At 38.1% G+C, this 21938-nt stretch overlaps 1 protein-coding gene and 1 pseudogene across 1 annotated transcript; one reads left to right on the forward strand and one right to left on the reverse strand.

Moving 5' to 3' along the window:
- Nucleotides 1–5708: 5708 nt before the first annotated feature.
- LOC125282664 (olfactory receptor 4F21-like) lies at nucleotides 5709–6648 on the reverse strand. The gene is given in 2 exon segments (XM_048218179.1): nucleotides 5709–6299; nucleotides 6301–6648. Coding segments are annotated over 2 exon segments (939 nt in total).
- Nucleotides 6649–20156: 13508 nt separating this feature from the next.
- On the forward strand, nucleotides 20157–21088 carry LOC125282652 (olfactory receptor 4K14-like; annotated as a pseudogene).
- The last annotated feature ends 850 nt before the right edge of the window (nucleotides 21089–21938 follow it).

Raw genomic sequence — 21938 nt, forward strand, 5'->3', positions numbered from 1 at the left:
AGAAAGAGCTATAGTAATAGTATAAGGCCACCAACAAGATCTGAGGGCTTTAGTGGAGGAATGCAGTATTGTCAACACAAAGTTCGGAAGGGAGGATGCTGAGGGTCTTAATACCCAGGTTTCACTCTTCATGTCCTCCAAATCTCTACAATAGCCTCCATTAACTCCTCCCAAGCAGAAGTCAAAGGGCATAGCAACTGGTTGATTTAGTCCATAAAGTTCAGTTTACAGGGCACAGAGGAGAGTAGACACAGTGAAAATTAGATATGGAAAGACAATTAGAGAATAGCCATCAGAACAGTTTAATGTTCTCCCATAAGTGAACATCTGGGTTTTCCCAATGTTGCTTTAAAAGTTGTTGTATGTGTTGTTATACATATGTCTGAGTGCTTCCAAAGGATATATAATGAGAAGTGGAATTTCTAGGAAATACTTTATGCAGTTTCATTTTTAATATATATTGGTAAATAGTCCCTTGACCACATGGAAGCCCCATGACCACAAGTGTTTAATTAATGAACAGAAAGAATACATTCAGATTTGTAGTCTCATGAGAGACTTATCGGTTAGGACAAAGGATAATTACATTAGCAATGGACAGAGCTTATTGATGCCTTCCTTTCTACTGTGTTGGTGGACTCATGACCCATAAAGAGTGGAACTACCGGATCAGAGGAGCCCTGGGTGTTATCATGATAGGGATTGGATCCTTTATAAACCCAGGAAAAACGTGTCAACATCTTAGCCAATAAACCTACATTCTAACTGCCATATCACTTGGACCTTGTTTCCAGATTTTGAGACTGGTATCTTTATGCCACAAAGCTGAGGAAATTTCTACATTTGTCACACACTGTGTATGGGCTTTCAGCCTAGAGAATTTATTTAATTTGAATTTCCCTAATTAAAAGTGAAGTTCAGCATTATTTATACTTTTTTTATTTTAAATTTTTTAAATATCTTAAAATATGAACTGTTTCTATGTCTTATATATTGAATGCTTGTATCAGTTAGGGTCCCACCAGGAGAAAATTAAAATGTAATATTAAAATGGAATAAATGAGGAAAATCTAATTTAAAAATGTTTTGTAAATGAGAGATAATCTGACTCTAGCTTTTTCCCTCGGGTTTGTCTCTTAAAAGATCTGAAGTGGTCACTGTGCCTCAGCTCATTTATAAAACACGGGCATTAGAATCATGGAATTGATAAAATCAAGATCTTAAGGATCATTTACAGTGAGATCCAGTCTGTCTTAGAAATAGATTCTATCAAAACCTGATTGGAACCAGTTTACCACCCTGTTGGTTCCCTCATTGGTATGTTATATAAGAACTGACAGTGTTCACTTTATATGAGTTATATTATTAACTTTTTGAAAATTGTTCTTTGACTGCTCTGAAGGTCCCATCAATATATTCAAGTGGACTCACTTTCTGGAGCCAATCAACTGTTTCCTAAGGAATGCTCCTCATAGGATATTTAAGCCAAGCATGTCTCTTCTTGGTTCACATAATGAATCCCAACCAGCAATAAAACATTACTTTCACTGACACTCTGATCTTTGTGTTGTTTTTCTGCTTTGATAGTTTTTTGTTTGTTTTTGGTTCTTGGCCAAGGTTGGTTCCAATCCTGGTTTGCACAGGACTGATAGATTATTTCTCATTGGTTGCAACAGAGAATATGAATTTGGTTTCATGATCTGATTGTTTGGTAATCTCTATTGGGATGGTAAGGACCTATTCTCTACCAGATGAGAGATGAAAGATAAAATTTGGTTTGTTGGGTGACTTTTTTTTTTTAATCTGTCTCCATTTTTTTAGTTTGTCTTATTTCCATTGGATGTAGAATTTGTCTTGTTTCCGTTGGAAACAGAATAAAAGTTTCTTTAGAGATCTAGTGTGAGATTTTGTGTACCAATCAATCTATACTTTTACTTTTTTGGTAAACCCAAGTCTTGATCAGTAGCTGAAATTCTAGAACTGACCTAGTAATTTTATGTGTGACTGTGTTTCTGTAATTGAGGAACCTTTTCCTCTCATTCTATAAATGTGAAATATTTTCCTACTTCTAGGATATATTAATAAATATAAACCCTCCTAAAGGAGTTCTGTTAGTCTTGCCTTGTGGAGATTAATAAGTGCTGACTTAAATCTACTATTCCCCAAGTTTCAAAAAAATAAAGCCAGATTTCTACTGTTTTACATATGTGAGGTTTTTCAGGGAAAAAAAATCTCTTAGGAATTATGGCTCAGGATGTTTTTCAATGGCTCAGAACATTTTTATGTGAGAATCCAAATACAAATAATCTAAATAAAAGTTTGAACACAGACTGGTTTGATAGCATGTTTTATAAAATAGCTATAGGTCTGTTTGTGATTTTATCAGAATGGAGTATAAAGGAAATTTAAAATTATGGAAAATGTAAAATCAGGTGTTCAGTCATTTGGAAATACAATTCAGTTTTATAGTGAGTCTACTGAAATATAATTTCTAAGATCTTGACTTGTTTTAAGATTTTGATTTAGTGTTAATAAATGAATTAGTAGATATTCACTGGATAATTTTAAAATGAGATCGAGTATTGAAACATTGTGTGTGTGTGTGTGTGTATCACTTTACTCATACCTTTATAGGGTGTATCTTTGGATCATGTTAATAAATTTGTTCGTTTTTACTGCTCCAAGAATAAGAGACTCTTAATTATAGGAAACAAACTGAGGGTTGCTGGAGGGGAGGTGGGTGAGGCAATGGGATGACTGGATGGTGGGCATTAAGGAGGGCTCTTGGTGTAATGAGCCCTGGGTGTTATATGCAACTGATGAATCATTAAATTCCACTCCTGAAACTAATAATGCACTATATGTTAACTAAATTGAATTTAAATAAAAAATTTGTTAAATAATAATAATGTTTAATGCCATTAGGAAAGTGTAATTAGGATGTTTGTGACAACAGAGGAATATATTTTAAACATTCCTGAGCCTTTCTAGTCTATTAACACAATAATATATGAGAGGCAATTCTTAATTACCCACCTTTAAGTTAACAGATCCATCTTTTTTTTTCACTTTTACATGTCCATTTATTAAGAACTCCGTTGTGACAATTTATACAGTATTTATTAGCGATTAGTGTTGAGAAAATTATTTCCCTCTACATACAAAAATACAGATTTGAACACTATGAAAACAGGCAGGACAAGTACCATGAAAAATAGGTCCTTCAAAAGAAATAAAGGGACAAAACTGAAGGCAATGTGAGGCTTTGTCTGATGTCAGGGACAAACCACCAGGAGCTAAGGCTTTGGGGCCCCAAAACCACTCCAAATGGATAGAGTCAAACCCAACACCAGGGTTTGAAAAGCCAGGATAGCCAACAACAGCATAAACCAATGTGTGCCAAATGAGCATCACCTCAGAATGCCCCACAGCTGTGTCCCAACTGGAAAAAGAAATAAACTTTTAAGAAACAAAATGTAATAGCTATTAAATTAACATTGCCCCCTGAAATGCCACTGGGCCAAGTACCAATGAATAATCACATTGGAGTTATTAGCCATCTGACTTGACTTCCTCTGTTAAAATAATTACATATTATGACCCTTCAAAAGGACAAAAAAGAAGCTACAATTTTGTTTCAATAAATCCATTCCTTCATTTTGCAACAGCTTAGCTAGTTTACTCGAGATTTTTCTTGACTAGACAGAACCTGCATCCTACAGGGATGGGAAAGCCAAAGGAACAGCTAGTGTTAGCTGAGTCTTGATTTCATCAAGCTCCTCACAGCAGGGAATCTATTTTGTCCAGACAGAAAACCAGAAAGGGTCACTGAGCCCGCCCCAGGCATCCATAAATCAATCTGAGATCTAAAGAGAAGACCAGCTGGCAGAGGCTGCCTGTGCAGCCTGAACAGATCCATCTTCTTGACCAGACTTTAGTCAGGCTCCTCTGAGCTCTCTTTTCCACTAGCCCTCAACTCCACTAAGCCCCATCCTTGCTGGGCTTGCATAGACCAATTATAACTAGAATCCTATTAAGTCAGTTTAAAGAAAACCCCTCGCCTTTGATATCTGATTCTTTTTTTTTTATTTTAATGTTTTTTTATTATATTATGTTAGTCACCATACAGTACATCCCTGGTTTCTGATGTAAAGTTCGATGATTCATTGGTTACGTATAACACCCAGTGCACCATGCAATACGTGCCCTCCTTACTACCCATCACCAGCCTATCCCATTCCCCCACCCCCCTCCCCTCTGAAGCCCTCAGTACCTACTCTCAATATCTAATCACTCTGGCCTGCCTTTAGCAAGAATCCTATTAGGTCGGTTTAGCCAGAAGTCTCCCCTTAGTAATTTCTATCCACCAACCACCTCCCGTCTGCTCTGGGTATAAATCCACACTTGTTCTGCTGTATTGGATATGAAGCCCGATTCTATACTGAGGTTCCTTTTCCCCTATTGTAATAATTCTCAATTAAAGCCAGTTTTTCAAACTACTGCTGTCATATTCTGGGTTTTGTTTTGTTTTGTTTTGTTTTGTTTTGTTTTGATAGAGTGCTGTCTGTGAAACAAAAGTTAAGTTGCTTTGGTTAAAGTCATAAAATGGATGATTAAGACTGTATGAGAGGTAATTGCAAGGTAGTAGGATCTGGTTTTGTTTATTCAGTGGGATAATGGACAGATTTATTCTGAGATAAAATGTCTGGTTATGCCAGAATCTGAAAGAGGAAGACAAACTCCAATGTAGATAGAAAACTGTAGAAGATTCAGGAAGTAAATTCTACTTGCCTTGGTTTCATATATGTGTATATGTTTTTTTAAATAATGAGAGTGAAAATAAACAATGATATATGTTAATATTTTGGCAGTTTGCAAAGCCCAGCTTTAATTACTTTATTTTTAAAAACAGAAATGCTTTATGACCAAATACTATATTGAAGCAAGACCAGAATTTGGTTTCCTCTCATTTACAATAACCTGACAAATTACCTTGGTATATTCATTCTACCCTTGACTAAAGGCAGTAAATGTTATTCTTTACCTTCTGTGTAATCATCCAAGTTAGCAGAGATTCTTTAGCTCCCCAGAATAACTTTTTGTGTCTTATGCTGACTTTGTATGCTCTATTATTTTTAAAATATGGTTAATTGCCTATGAAAGAGCTGAAGTTCCTTCGGTTTATTTTAAATATACTTCACTCTGATTAATAGATAGATATACTATAACCATTCCCTTTCTAAGAACCTATACTGCCTGCACCACTGTTGCGGGGTGTTTTGTGTCTACCAAATATATGAGCTGAAATCCTAATCCCCAATACCTGTGAATGTGACCATGTTTGGAAATAGTCTTTGCAGACGTAGTCAAGTAAAGATGAAGTCATACTGTATTAACGTAGACTGGGAGATACTTCTGAAGGCCTCAAAGAAGTATGCCATCTTATATTTCTAAAATTAGTTCATATAAATACTGCTCCTTAGGAATTTAGTCTTGAGATTACTATAATCATTGGTTTAAAAATACTTCTGTGTAATTCTCTCTTTTCAAAAGTGAATGTCCCTCCCCCCTGAGTGAAAGACAAAATAGACCCAGTATCAGTGTGTATATTCAAATCAAGAAAAGACAAATAAGAGCATTTCTCTAAGTTTGACTATCAGTAATGAACATCAGTAATCAACAAGGGCTGTTCACAGTACAGGCATCACTTAAGAGATCATTCTGTAATTTACTAGCTGTCTGCATAGCCTCCTTATTGCCACCTTCATTTCTTGATTCCTGAATGTATAGATGACTGGATTCAGGAAAGGAGTGAGAACAGCATCAAAGATGGCCAGAAACTTATCCAGGTGTATGGTGGGAGTTGGCCATGTATAAAAAAAAATCAAAGGACCAAAGAACAAGAAGACCACAGTGATGTGAGCTGACGGTGTGGACGGAGCCTTGAATGAACCAGCTGAAGAGTGTTTCTGAACAGTGAGAATGATGATGACATAGGAAATGATCAGTACGAAGAAGGAGCCAACAGAGATGAGTCCACTACTGGCTGTGACCATAAACTCTAGTCGGTAGGTGTCTGTGCAGGCAAGTTTGATGAACCGAGGAAGGTCACAGTAAAAGCTGTCCAATACATTAGGACCACAGAAGGGTAAGTCTACCACAAAAGCCAATTGAACCACAGAGTGGATAAGGCCAGTCATCCAGGCAGCCACTAAAAAGAAGATGCACATTCTTGGGCTCATGATGGTCAGATAGTGCAGAGGCTTACATATGGCAACATATCTGTCAAAGGCCATGGCAAATGAGCAGCACCATCTCCACACCACCAATGACATGGATAAAGAAGATTTGAATGATGCAGCCACCAAAGGAGATGACTTTACGCTTTCTGAAAAGGTCATAAGTCATCTTGGGAGAAGTGACTGAAGAAACGCCCAGGTCAATGAAGGAGAGGTTGGCCAACAGGAAGTACATGGGAGAGTGCAAGTGAGGGTCAGAAGTCACAGTGAGCATGATGAAGGAGTTTCCCATCATGCTTGCCACATAAAACGTGGAGGAGAACACAAAGAGGAGAAGTTGGATCTTCCAGGAGTTGGTGAGTCCCAGGAACACAAACTCTGACACCGCGGAGTGATTCATTCCATCCATTGGCTTCGTTGGCACTGCTACCTGAGGAAGGACAATAGGAGAAAATGTAAATTATAATTATATTAATAAGTTGGGAGAGAGGTCAAAATTATGAAAGCCTGCTTCTACTGTAGAATTAGAACAGATCTGATATGCTCATGGCCTCTCAAATGTGATTACCCAGAAAAATTGGTGGCTGTCAGGTGGAGCTGCTCTCTACCACCAGGTTGTCTCTGCATTTGATACCCTCTGCTTCCTCTCAGGTTTGATGCCGTGATTACTCTAGAGGTGTAACAATAGTCAACATGAGCCCCAGTCACGTAGAATTAATCACTATTGCAACCCCTTCCGAGTCCATAAGCCTTTATCTGGAAGACAGACCCTTCTTCTCATCCATCCCAGTGTCCACCTCTGGGAGTATATTCATCTTTAATATTACTTAAATATTTAAATGTCTACAAAGTCTTGCTTTATTATTACTACCACTTTTTTTACTGTCCCTTGTTTATAATGGAGTACAGTCCTAACTCACCAACTCAACTATGAGCTTTTTGGAAGAAGGAATTATGACTTATTCATAGTTGGACTCCCTGAAGCAGTGGAAATTGTGGTCTGCAGAGTGGTGCAGGTCCATGCACATTATCAGTTCATATTATATTAGGTACAAAATTTGTGAGTGTTTAGAAATCTCTCTAGAAATTTAACATTACAGTGATGCCCAAGTTTCTGATTTTGCATTTACAAAAGTATTAGTCTATTGAAGCAAAAGGCTTAGGGGTGCCTAGCTGGCTCAGTCATAAAAGCATACAACTCTCGATCTCGAGGTTGTGAGTTCAAGCTCCAAATTGGGTATAGAGATTACTTATATAAATAATTATTTTTTAAAAAATAAAAAGTAAAAAGCTTAAACTTCAACACAAGTAAATTGAGCAACATTGCCTTAAGATACTTAACACCTGATGTGAAAAGCTTAAAACTATGAAATGTATCATAATGTAGTAGAATTGATATTATGAAAATCTCTAAAAAAGAATCACAGAAACAGCATAGCTTAGTAGAAAGAATATGGGTTTTGGATTTTGATTTCCACAATTTATGCAAATGTTCAACCACTGATGGGTTGATCTTGGACAAGTTACTTAAAGTCTCGAGCCTCAGTTAATTTATTTATGAAACTGTAATTAGTAATTAATGTATCTTAGTCATATGGCTATATTAAGTATTCAGTAAATGTTAAGTTTACTTCTTTTTATTTCACTTGCCCATAATAGCACTCTACACAAGACATAATTAATGAATGAATAAGAAAACAAAATAGGTTAACCAGTAGGGATCATCAAACTTCCATATCATAAAATATATTTCAAAAAATAATTATTAATATAGTGGTCACATTCTCTTAGTAGTAGAAATTAAACTATCTTCCATAAGTTCAGTTGATCTGCTCTCAAAGAACACTATTTCTTATTAGTACTTACCACAAAGGTAATTTATTATTTGTTCCATATATCGTTCCCAACTTGGCTTAAGCCCCATAAAGTTGTGGACCACATCTGTCTTGTTCAACCCAGGGTATCAAAAATTTAGAATCACTCCATGGGGCACCTTGGTTGCTCAGTCAGTTAGCAACTGACTCCTTATTTTGGCTCAGGTCATGATCTCAGGATTATGAGATAGAGCTCAGCATCAGGCTCCACACTAGACATGGAGCCTGCTTAAGGTTCTCTCTCTCCCGACCCTGCTGCCCCCGTCCCTCTCAAAAAGAAAAAAGAAAAAGAAAGAAAGAGAGGAAAGAAAGAAAGAAAGAAAGAAAGAAAGAGAAAGAAAGAAAGAGAAGAGAAGAGAAGAGAAGAGAAAAGAAAAGAAAAGAAAAGAAAAGAAAAGAAAAGAAAAGAAAAGAAAGAAAAGAAAAGAAAGAAAGAAGGAAAGAAGGAAGGAAAGGAAAGGAAAGGAAAGGAAAGGAAAGGAAAGGAAAGGAAAGGAAAGGAAAGGAAAGGAATTTGGAATCACTCCAGAAACATAACAAGGACAAATAAATATTTGCTGAAAGGGTGAATAAAATATATTTGCTTGGGTTAGAGACTGACCATGTGAGGAAAGACAGAAATTCAGGAAAGTGAAAATTTTGCCTGAAGGAAAGCCAAAAGTAGGAATGGAACTAAAAGGAAGTCTTCAATCAAGTCAAAGAGACTGAAATTGATGAGGTCAACTTCGGGACCTACTGATGAACTTTAGGAAATTCAGGAAAATCTCTAGTCATTATAGATCAGAAAATAAATACCTGAATATGTTAAATAACTTGACCAAAATCATAAATTTACTTAGTGTTAGAGCTTGTATTAGAACCCAGGTCTACAGACTCCAAGATCAGTCCTCTTTCCAATTCCCTACTTTCTTTCATTTATCTGTGACTTACTGAGGATACAGCCTGAACAAAAACATGTGGCAGGGTGATGGTAGAAAATTCTTGGAGGAAAGATGAGCCCCTTGTAACTGATGATGGCCCTTTATCGACATGCTGGTAGCTGATGTCTTGGCCTCCATGATTAATCATCCCTGACAACTGTCCATCAACAAATTAATGTACTTCAGTGTCCTGGAAAACGTGGGTGTTCTCGAAAGCATTTGTTCTTATTCTAATTGTTCAGGCAAATGCTCTCATTTAGAACAGATGGCTTTTTGGATGAACTCAATATAAAACGCTAGTTTAATCTGTTCTGCTCAATCTTTTCCTCCCTGGAGGGACTGAGACCCCTGAAGAGGGTCCAGCATGAGCTAACCACCTAGAAGCTGCCGTAATGTTGCCTGCACTCAAGTTCTACCTCCTTCGTGAAATCATTCTTGACACCATCAGCCTGAGTAATTTTCAGTTTCTAGAGTTTCATTTTAACTCCCCAAATGAATTATAGGACTATTCTATAATATGTCTCCATAACCTCTGCAGTACCTAGAATAATGCTGGAGAACATAACAGGTCTTCAGTAAAAAGCTTGAGTTTCCCATTTGAGTCCAAGTGTACTGAGGTTGATCATCAATCTCAGTGTGGATGCAGGGACTCCAGACTTTATCTAGGACTTCATATTAAATATGGGCTCTATTTATGATTGCATTGTTCTTTGAGTTCATCTCTTTTAACTCTTACATCTTATAGCAATCATTTCTATATTTTTTAAAGAAGCTACAATGGAATAATGAAAGGAGTATAGTCTTCAATATCTGAAAAACCATATTTCATATTCTGTCACCTAGTAACTTGGTGACCTTGAGTAACATACATGTCATCTCTGGGTCCTTTTCCCATCTGCAAAATGGAAAAAATAGTGTCTTACAGAACTGAAAATTGAGAAAATACATGTCACCAAATCTAGTTAATTCTCTTTAATGCTAATTGGTAACAGAAATAACCTGTATGTCCATAGCGAGGTCATATATAAGTAAATTTTTGTAAATTAATACAATGGGTTGAATTATTTGAGAAGTAACTGAATGAACAAGATATATATTTATCACCATGGAAAAATCTCAAAAAATTTAATGTCGAATGAAAAAAATCTAATTGTAAAATCATACATGTAAACTGAAATAATTTTTGTAAATTCTGTAACACTCAATAATTATTACATATTATTAAATATAAATGAATATATAGGTAGTAGGAGTATGAAAGTTTGAATAAGAAGGATATCTATCCCACAACTTCAGAATAGTGTTTTTCCCTGTGGAGGAAAATGGAGGAATCTGACAACATGAGTGATTTTGATTTTTTTGTAATGATTTACTACTCAAGAAAGTCTGATAAAATGGCAGTTGTTTATTGTTAAATCTTGAAGTTAAATACACAGTGCCAATCATATGGTTTTGAGTACTTTTCAAATGGTTGAAGTATGTTTCACAATTTCTTGCTAATTTAACACATCTTCCATGTATTTATTCTTTCTCTTCTAACTCCCCTCCTTTCAACAGTTATCACTAAATCTACCACAAAGCCTCATCAAGATTCTCTCCTTCAAGTGTTTCTGCTGCTCTAACAAAAATCTATCTGCTCTCAGAATAAACCCAGTCATAGTATTAATGGTTTCATGATTCCTCTTTTGCCTCCAGATGAATAAAACCTCATAATAAAGCATTCAGACCCGTCTGGAGTCTGGGCCTTTCCAACCTCATTTCCTATCTCATTTTATTACATCCTTTCTTGCACCCCATGATCCAGCAATATCTATTTATTATCTGACAATGCCACATAATACACATACCTCCATGCCTTTAAATATACTGGTTCTTCTTCTTCAACTCCCCTTCCAGCCTTTCCACCCACTGCTCTTCTTTCTGGAAGAGTATAATACATACCTCAAAGTAAACACATGTTATACTTTTTTTAATATAATAATATTTTTATTATGTTATTCACCATGCAGTAAATCCCTGGTTTTTTATGTAAAGTTCGATGATTCATTAGTTGCGTATAACACCCAGTGCACCATGCAATACGTGCCCTCCTTACTACCCATCACCGGCCTATCCCATTCCCCACCCTCTCCCCTCTGAAGCCCTCAGTTTGTTTCTAAGAGTCCAAAGTCTCTCATGCTTCATTCCTCCTTCTGATTACCCCCCCTTTCTTGTTCCCTTTCTTCCCTACCGATCTTCCTAATTCTTATGTTCCATAGATGAGAGAAACCATATGATAATTGTCTTTCTCTGCTTGACTTATTTCACTTAGCATTATCTCCTCCAGTGCCGTCCATGTTGCAGCAAATGTTGAGAACTCATTCTTTTTGATAGCTGAGTAATATTCCGTTGTATATATGGACCACATCTCCTTAATCCAGTCATCTGTTGAAGGGCATCTCGGTTCCTTCCACAATTTAGCTATTGTGGACAATGCTGCTATGAACATTGGGGTGCATTATGGCCCTTCTCTTTACTACATCTGTATCTTTAGGGTAAATACCCAGTAGTGCAATGGCTGGATCATAGGGTAGCTCAATTTTTAACTTTTTAAGGGACCTCCACACTGTTTTCCAGAGTGGCTGTACCAACTTGCATTCCCACCAACAATGTAGTTGGGATCCCCTTTCTCCACAAGGTCCTCTCCAACAATTGTTGTTTCTTGCCTTGTCCATTTTTGCCATTCTAACTGGCGTAAGGTGGTATCTCAGTGTGGTTTTGATTTGAATTTCCTTGATGGCTAATGATTTTGAACATTTTTTCATGTGTCTGTTAGCCATTTGTATGTCTTCATTGGAAAAGTGTCTGTTCATACCTTCTGCCCATTTTATGATTTGTTTATTTGTTTCTCGTGTATTGAGTTTGAGAAGTTCTTTGTAGATCTTGGATACTAGTCTTTTATCTGTAGCATCATTTGCAAATATATTCTCCCATTCCGTGGGCTGCCTCTTAGTTCTTTTGACTGTTTCCTTGGCTGTGCAGAAGTTTTTTATCTTGATGAAGTCCCACAAGTTCATTTTATCTTTTGTTTCTCTTGCCTTTGGAGATGTGTCATGAAAAAGGTTGCTGTGGCTGATGTCGTACAGGTTGCTGTCTATGCTCTCCTCTAGGATTTTGATGGATTCCTGTCTCATATCAAGGTCTTTCATCCATTTGGAGTTTATCTTTGTGTATGGTGTGAGAGAGTGCTCATGTTTCATTCTTTTGCATGTAGCTGTCCAATTTTCCCAGCACCGTTTATTGACATTTATTGAATATGTCATCTGCAAAAGCAATTTACCTTTTTTTTCTGATTGATGCCTTTTATTTATCTTTTTGACTGATTGCTCTGGCTAGGACTTCCAGTACTATGTTGAATAGAAATGGTAAGCATGGGGGCACCTGGGTGGCATAGTCGTTAAGCGTCTGCCTTCGGCTCAGGGTGTGATCCCAGCATTCTCGGATCGAGCCCCATATCAGGCTCCTCTGCTGGGAGCATGCTTCTTCCTCTCCCACTCCCCCTGCTTGTGTTCCCTCTCTCGCTGGCTGTCTCTGTCAAATAAATAAATAAAATCTTTTAAAAAAAAGAAAAAAGAAAAAAAAAGAAATGGTAAGCATGGACACCCTGACCTTGTTTCTGACGTTAGCAGAAAAGCTTTTGACCTTTTACCATTGAGTATGATGTTTGCTATGGGCTTGTCATATATGGCTTTTATTATGTTGAGGTATGTTTCTTCTCCACTCACATTTTATGAGTTTTTTTTTTAAATCATGAAAGGATGTTGTATTTTGCCAAATGCTTTTTCTACATCTATTGAGATTATCATATGGTTTTTATCCCTCATTTTTTAAATATACTGTCTCACATATATTGATTTACTTATGTTAAACTATTCTTGTATCTCAGGGGTGATTCCCACTTGATCATGACATATGATCCTTTTAATCTGTTGTTGAATTTGGTTCCTAATATTTTGTTGAAAATGTTTGCATGTATATTCATCAGGGATATTGGCAGTAGTTTTCTTTTCGTGTAGTGTCTTTTTTTTTTTAAGAGTTTACTTATTTTAGAGGGTGAGGAAGAGAGGAGAAGGAGGGACAGAGGGCAAAGGAGGACAAACAGACTCCACACTGAATGCAGAGCTCAACACATAGCTCTATCCCAAGACCCTGAGATATACCTGAGCCACAACCAAGAGTTGGACACTCATCTGACTGAGCCTCCCAGGTGCTCCTTGTAGTGTGTTTTTTGGCTTTGGTAATGCTGGCCTCATATCCCCCCTCAGTAACAATAATTTGGCAGCCATCCATAGACAAAAGTGCCTTTGTGGGAGCTTTGGGATCTAGTTAAGAGATTGTGAAAATCCCAGTGTAACCCATGATCAATGAGGGCCATTTTGAGTAGGCAGACCCATGCCCAGGTGGCAGACTCACTGATCTAGTGTCTGGGTACAGATTCAGAAACAGCCCCAGTCTCCTCGTAGACTTGGCTAAACCATATTTGGTCTTGGTCTCCCCACCAACACCATCCATCCACCAGGACCCAGTAGGAGTCACACTCACCTGTGCCACAGGTAGCAGTCCTGCCAACCTCAGTCTGGCTGTTCATATCTTCTTGAAGTGGCCTGTGACCCAATTCTGTTCCCTTTTAGCCACTAGTTGTGTATGCCAAGGGACTGGGTGGTAGACACATCTGTCCGTGTTCCTGAGGCAGGCCCTCTGAGCTTGGTCCAACTGTAGATCCTGATATGGCCCTTTAATTCAGTCACAGGCTGGGAACACTCCTGCTGCCAAGCATCAAAAAGTAAAAGTACTTAGGAATAAATTGAATCAAGGAGGTGAAAGATCTGTACACTGAAAACTGTAGGACATTGATGAAAGAAATTGAAGACACAAATAAATGGAATGATATCCTGTTCATGGATTAGGCGAATTAATATTATTACAATGCCATACTACCAAAAGTCATCTATAGATCTAATGCAATCCCTATCAAAATTCCAATGGCATTTTTCACAAAAGTAGATAAAACAACCTTAAACTTTGTATGAAACCACAAAAGACCCAAATAGCCCAAACTATGGAATACCTTTCAGCCGTAAAAAAGAAGGAAATTCTATTTGTGACAACGTGAATGAAACTGGAGGACATTATGCTAAGTGAAATAAGCCAAACACAGAAAGAGAAATATTGTGTGATTTCACTTACATGTGGAATCTAAAAAAGTTGAATTCATCAAACCAGACAGTAAAATGGTGACTGCCAGGGGCTGGTGGCCAAGGATGGGGATGGTGGTAGAATGGGGAGATGTTGGTAAGATGAATAAGTTCTGGGGCTTTAATATGTAGCATGCTGACTAAAATTAATAGTATTGTATTGCATACTTGAAATATGCCAAGAGAATAGATCCTAAGTGTTCTCACCACACAAAAAGTGTAATTGTGAAAGGCGATAAATGTGTTAATCAACTTGAGGTGGTACTCATTTCCTCACAATGTATACATACATTAAGTCATCATTAACTTGTATAACTTCAAAAAAGTCACTGTACAACTTAAATATATATAATTATTGTCGATCATACCTCAATAACGCAGGAAGAAGAATGAAGGAGAAATATATACTTTCTCATAAAAACAAAACCAAGGGAATTCACTGACAAGTAGACTTGCACTATGAATAATGTTTAATTTTTTCAGGCAGAAGTAGTGTGATACCAGACCGACACATGGATCCACCAAAGAAGTGAAAAGCATTGGGAATGGAATAAAAGAAATATGTATGGTAGCAATATTTTTTGTTGATGGCATACGTAAAAGTAGAATTTATGACAAAAAAAAAAAAAACACCCGAAGGATGAGAGTGAGGAATTGGGGATATACTGGTGTAAATCTCTTTTACAACACATCAGGTAGTGATATTATTTGAAGTTAGACTTTGATCAAATGTTTTTAATCCTAGAACAACAATTTAAAATATTTTAAAAAGATATAAATAATAGGGAAATGAAGTTAAAATGGATTCATAAAAACTAACTTTACGTCTCTGGTTAATTCCAAGGTAACGTATGGTTTTGGGTGCTATTGTAAATGGGATGGATTCCCTAATTTCTCTTTCTTCAGTGTCATTATTCGTGTATAGAAATGCAAATGATTTCTGAGCATTGATTTTGTATCCCACCACATTACTGATTTGCTCTATAACTTCTAATAGTTTGGGAGTGGATTCTTTGGGTCTTCCATATACAGTATCGTGTCATCTGCGAAGAGAGACAGTTTGACTTCTTCTTTGCCGATTTGGATACCTTTTATCCCTTTTGGTTGTCTGACTGCTGTTGCAAGGACTTCTAGTACTATGTTAAATAATAATGGCGAGAGTGGGCATCCTTGTCGTGTTCCTGATCTTAAGGGAAAGTCTTCCAGCTTTTCCCCATTGAGAATGATATTTGCTGTAAGCTTTTCATAGATGGTTTTTATGAGATTGAGGAATGTACCCTCTATCCCTACACTCTGAAGGGTTTTAATCAGGAAAGGATCTGTATTTTGTCAAATGCTTTTTCTGCATTTATTGAGAGGATCATATGGTTCTTGACTCTTTTCTTGTTGATATGATGTATCACACTGACCGATTTGCGAATGTTGAACCACCCTTGCATCCCAGGGATGAATCCCACTTGGTGTTGATGGATAATCCTTGTAATGGACTGTTGGATTCTATTAGCCAAGATCTTGTTGAGAATTTTGGCATCCATATTCATTAGGGAAATCGGTCTGTAATTCTCCTTTTTGATGGGGTCTTTGCCTGGTTTGGGGATCAAGGTAATATCGGCCTCATAGAATGAGTTTGGTAGCTTTCCTTCTGTTTATATTTTTTGAAATAGCTTTAGGAGAATAGGTATTATTTCTTCTCTGAATGTTTGGTAGAATTCCCCAGGAAAACCATCCGGGCCTGGAGTTTTGTTATTTGGAAGGTTGTTTATCACTGATCAATCTCTTCATAATTAATTGGCCTGTTTAAGAAATCAATTTCTTCCTGTTTCAGTCTTGGTAGTTTATAGGTTTCCAGAAAGTCCTCCATCTCTTCCAGATTGCTTAATTTATTGGCATAAAGCTGTTGATAAAAGTTTCTAATAATCCTTCCAATTTCCTTGGTGTTGGTTGTGACCTCTCCCTTTTCATTCATAATTTTATTAATTTGGGTCCTTTCTCTTTTCTTTTGGATAAGTCTTGCCAGTGGTCTGTCAATTTTATTGATTCTCTCAAAGAACCAGCTTCTAGTTCTGTTGATCTGCTCTACTGTACTCCTGGTTTCTAATTCATTGATTTGTGCTCTAATCTTGATCAACTGCTTTCTTGTGCGTGGATTAGGCCTGTCCCTCTGTTGCTGTTCCAGCTTCTTGAGGTGAGAATATAAAAACTGCATTTTAGATTTTTCTATTCTTCTGAGTGAGGCTTGAATGGCTATGTATTTCCCCCTTAGGACTGCCTTTGCAGTATCCTATAGGTTTTGGACCATTTTGTTTTCATTCTCGTTGGTCTCCATAAATTGTTTAAATTGATTTTTGATTTCCTGGTTTATCAAATCATTCCTGAGAAGGATGGTTCTTAGTCTCCAAATCTTTGAGTTACTTCCAAATTTTTCCTTGTGATTGAGTTCCAATTTCAAAGTGTTGTGGTCTGAGAATATGCAGGGAATAATTTCAGTCTTTTGGTATCGATTGAGACCTGTTTTGTGACACAAAACATTGTATATGCTTGAGAATGTTCCATGGGCATTTGAATAGAATGAGTATTCTTTGGTTCTGGGGTGTAGTGTTCTATATATCCATGAGGTCCAACTCGTCGAGTATGGCATTCAAAGCTCTTGTTTGTTTGCTGATTTTCTGCTTAGGTGCTCTATTTCTGATAGTGGAGTGTTGAGGTCCCCTACTATTAACGTATTTTTATCTATATGTCTCTTTATTCTGGTTAAGAGTTGGCTTGTGTATCTTACTGCTCCCCTGTTGGGGGCATATATATTTATAATTGTCATATCCACTTGTTGGATACATCCTCTAAGAATAATATAGTGCCCTTCTGTATCTCTAACTATAGTCTTTAGTTTAAAATCCAGTCTGTCTGATATGAGAATTGCTACCCCAGCTTTATTTTGAGGTCCATTGGCATGAAAGATAGTATTCCATCCCGTTAATTTCAGTCTGGATGTATCTTTAGGTTCACAATGAGTCTTTTGTAGACAGCAAATGGATGGGTCATATCTTTTTATCCAATCTGCAAACCTGTGGCGCTTTATGGGACCATTTAGGCCATTTACATTGAGACTGATTATTGAGAGAGATGATTTTAATGATGCCATGTTGCCTGTAACGTCTTTGTTTCTATAGATTGTGACTTTCTGTTCTGTATCACTCTTGTGGCCTTTTTACTTTTATAGAACCCCCCTTATTATTTCCTGTAGGGCTGGTTTCGTGGTTACGAAATTGGTCAATGACTGGCGATTCTGGAAGGTCTTTATCTCTCCATCAATTCTGAATGACAGCCTTGCTGGATAGAGGATCCTTGGCTGCATGTTTTTCTCTGAAAGAGCTTTAAAAATGTCCCCCCAACCCTTTCTCTCATTCCAGGTCTGTGTAGACAGGTCTGACGTAATTCTGATACCTTTGGCTTGGTACATGAGAAATTTCTTTGCTCTGGCTGCTTTCAATACTGTATCCTTGCATCTAATATTTGCGAATTGCCCTATGACGTGACGTGGAGTAGTTTTGTCGTGGTTGAGCTTGGGAGGGGTCCTCTCTGCCTCTTGGACATGAAAGGTTGTTTCCTTTGCTAGATTAGGGAAGTTTTCAGCTACAATTTGTTCAAATATCTCTTCTAGACCTCTGTTTTTCTCCACCCCCTCAGGGATGCCGATGATTCTGACATTGGAACGTTTCATTGATTCAGTAATCTCCCGTAACCTACATTCCTGAGCGTGAATTTTTTTGAGCCACATTTCTATTTTCGCTTTTTCTCTACTAACCCATCCTCCAATTTGCCGATACGTTCTTCTGCCTCATTCACCCAGGCCGTCAGAGCCTCTAGTTTTGACTGCATTTGGCTCATAGAATTTTTAATTTCTGACAGATTCGCTCTCATTTCTGCTCTTAGAGATTCTATATTCTCATTAACATTTTCGTTAATACTTTTTTCAAGTCTACACATCATCTTGACCATTGTTACTCGGAATTCCATTTCTGGTAATTTGGTTATATCCATATCCGTTAGTTCTGTGGCAGAGGCCACAGACTCATTGTCTTTTTTTCCTGGGGGGGATTTCTCCTTCTCGTCATTCTGATGAGGAGAGGTTGCGGGGTTGTTCAGAGCCCAAATTATTGACCAGGACCCAGGCAGTGCGCCCTTGTTTTATAGGGACCTTAGGGATGTGGGCTTCTTGATTTTTTAGCCTGCCTTCTGGGGGAGGGGCCTGCCACGCTGGTACTCAGGCAACTCTGTTTGGGTAGAGTCTCTGTCCTCTGCGAGGGGGGATGGGGATGCGCACACTGTGAGCCAGTATTTCCAGGCTTTTGTTCTCTGGTGGCTTTCCTTGGTGTTTTGCTGTGCCTCTTCTGAGAGTCAGAGCAGCAGTGGCCGAATCCCAGCCTCTGTCTCAGAACAGAGGGATCGCAGACCACTTTCCACTGATGTTCTGGCCACTTTAACTCTGTTTCTGTTGGTGCTGCTCAACCGTGTAGTGTCCCTGGATGTTCGCCCCTTAGCCAGCGCCCCAGCCCTCACTTCTAGGGCCAGTATGTCTCTGTTCTTTGTGTTTCTAACACTGCCAGCCACCAGCCACCCCTGCGTGCTCCGGAGCTCCGTTTCAGTGTGGCTCTCGCGCTGCGAAGCTCCAGCCTTCAGACTGGTCATGCAAGTTCCCTGGCTCAAGGTCTCAGTCTGCTGTTTCGCGGGTGTCGGTCTGCAAGTCCGCCCGCTCCCCCGTGCATGTGGCTACCACTTCCTGGCGCCCGAACACGGCAGTTCCCTCCCCCTTCTGTTTATCTTCCGATATCTGTGCGTGGTTTCATGGCTCCCCGCTTCATGCCTCTATACTCATCGCTGGAGATGTTCATTTGTACAGATCCAGATGTATCTCCCTGCATCTCAGGCTGATTCTGTGAATGTTCAGGATGGTCTGGTACCTATCCAGCTTGACTCAGGGGACCAGCTGAAAAAGGGGTCCCCTACTCCTCTGCCATCTTAATTCAGAATCCCTCTTGAAGAATTCTGTTCAATGTCTTTATAAAAACGTTTATACAATATCTTTCTCTTAGTGAGAAGACTGGGGTACCACCTCATTTCTCATGATAAACTGATATTGAGACCTATCCATCCCATCCCTGTTCTTCCAGAAGTTCAGAACTATGTTTTTAAACAAATGCTGAACTTATCAGTACTCATGTATACTGTGAAAGCTACACACCCCCCAAATATTGCCTAAGTTTTATACTCTGGCCATGATGAAAGATCTTGAAAAATATTTCTTTCATTGAAGCCATTCTTAAATCCTGTCATAAGTTGTCTGTTTATACACAATAAATCTACAAATGAATTGGATCATTGCCTTTTTAATCCTTAACCCAACTGATTAAAAGAGATGACAAGAACAGTAATAAAATGTGGGATTTGGAGAACTATATGAACCCTAGGTTAATCCATTTATTTCCCTGTATACTGATTGCTTTATTAACTGAATTAAGTGAGAATGGGAAACTGTCAGTGTTCCATAGACCTGGTCAGAATGAGTGAGCTTGTGAGTGAGCAAATGAATATGGAAGGAGGAGGTAGTTCCACTACTACCAGGAGAAGTTCCTGAAGGAGTCTGGATTGTCAAGTTTTCAAAGCAAGCATTGTGGAGATGGCTGCACCAGCAGCCTTAACGTGGGAGAAAAGCAAACTGTTGTTGGGCTTGGCTTTAAGCGTCCTTGTAATGTATTTTATATTATGTCCTACAAATTAAAATGATATTCAGATAAAGTTTAGGTGATCACTTCCATGTGTCTGGTAGTTGACAGGCCCTTTCATGTCCGCCTCTTTTCTTTGTATAGATTCAGAACAGTCTGAAATGAGATAATGGAGCTGTAGAATTATTCCTTGGTGTCAGAATTTGTGTTTGTGGACTCTGCACTTCACAACAACTCCAGCATTTTCTCTTTATATTTTTCTCTGGGATCTATCTGGCCACTGTGCTGGGTAACCTCATCATTGTGGTCACTGTGATTTCTGACCCCCACTTGCTCTCCTCTCCTATGTATTTCCTGCTGGGAAATCTATCTTTCTTAGACATATGGCTCGCCTCATTTGCCACCCCCAAGATGATCAGGAACTTTCTTAGTGAGCAAAAGCTCATCTCCTTTGGAGGATGCATGGCTCAAATCTTCTTCTTGCATTTTATTGGTGGGGCTGAGATGGTACGTCTGGTTTCCATGGCCTATGACAGATATGTGGCTATATGCAAACTTTTGCATCACATGACCGTGATGAGCCGGCACACTTGCATGGGGCTGGTGTTGGTTTCATGGGTCACTGGATTTGTGCACTCCATCAGTCAAGTAGCCTTTACTGTGAATTTACCTTACTATGGCCCCAATGAGGTGGACAGCTTCTTTTGTGACCTTCCTCTCGTGATCAAGCTTGCCTGATGGACACTTATGTCTTAGGCTTATGATCTCAGACAGTGGGTTACTCTCCATGAGCTGTTTTCTGCTCCTCTTGGTCTCTTGTACTACTATCTTCATCACTGTCTGACAGCGTGCTGCTGGTGGGGTATCCAAAGCACTCTCTACTTGCCCTGCACACATCATGGTAGTCAGACTAGCTCTTCTTTGGGCCCTGCATTTTCATTTATGTGTGCCCTTTCAATTGCTTCTCTGTGGACAAGCTCCTGTCTGTGTTTTATACCATTTTTACTCCACTCTTGAACCCCCTTATCTACCACATTGAGAAATAAGGAGATGAAAACAGCTATGAAGAAATTATGTAAGCAACATGTGACTTCCCACTAAATTCCAGCTTTCTACAAACCTACATGTTCTTACTCATTCAAGGGGATACCCTTTCTTTAATAGGATTTCTGCCTAATGATTTCATTCTGATGTTTTATTGATATAATTTGTATTGTGTTATATTACAGAGAAATAGTTGTGGATTATAACAAAAATCATATATATGTTTTTATTCTAAATAATTTCATAATTTAAATAAAAATTTATCAAATAACTTTATAGTATCACTACCTTATGTAAGATTTATATTACGTTATTATTATTATTTTATCATATTTTATAGTATAAATGTAATTTAAGTATAACTGCATTGTAATATAATAGTATAATTGTATAATAATTACTATGTAATATAACTTTATGTAAACAGACGTATATGTGCATATACTTTCAAACATACACATTCACTTTGGAATGGACTTGGCAATTTTCTAAATGTCTTTGTTAAACCAGATTTCTCTTCCTAGTTTATTTTGTCTACAATATTTATAGAAAATGAATTTTATCTTTATGTATGGTGTGAGAGAGTGGTCAAGTTTCATTCTTTTGCATGTAGCTGTCCAATTTTCCCAGCACCATTTATTGAAGAGACTGGTTTTTTTCCACCAGGGGTTTTTTCCTTCTTTATCAAAGATTAGTTGCCCAAAGAGCCGAGGGTCCATTTCTGGGTTCTCTATTCTGTTCCATTGGTCTGTGTGTCTGTTTTTGTGCCAGTACCATGCTGTCTTTGTGATCACAGCTTTGTAGTACAGCTCGAAATCCGGCATTGTGATGCCCCCAGCTTTGTTTTTCCTTTTCAATAGTTCCTTGGCGATTCGGGGCCTTTTCTGGTTCCATACAAATTTAAGGA

This window comes from Ursus arctos, unplaced genomic scaffold (genome assembly GCF_023065955.2).
Source record: "Ursus arctos isolate Adak ecotype North America unplaced genomic scaffold, UrsArc2.0 scaffold_21, whole genome shotgun sequence".
In the NCBI taxonomy this organism is placed as follows: Eukaryota; Metazoa; Chordata; class Mammalia; order Carnivora; family Ursidae; genus Ursus; species Ursus arctos.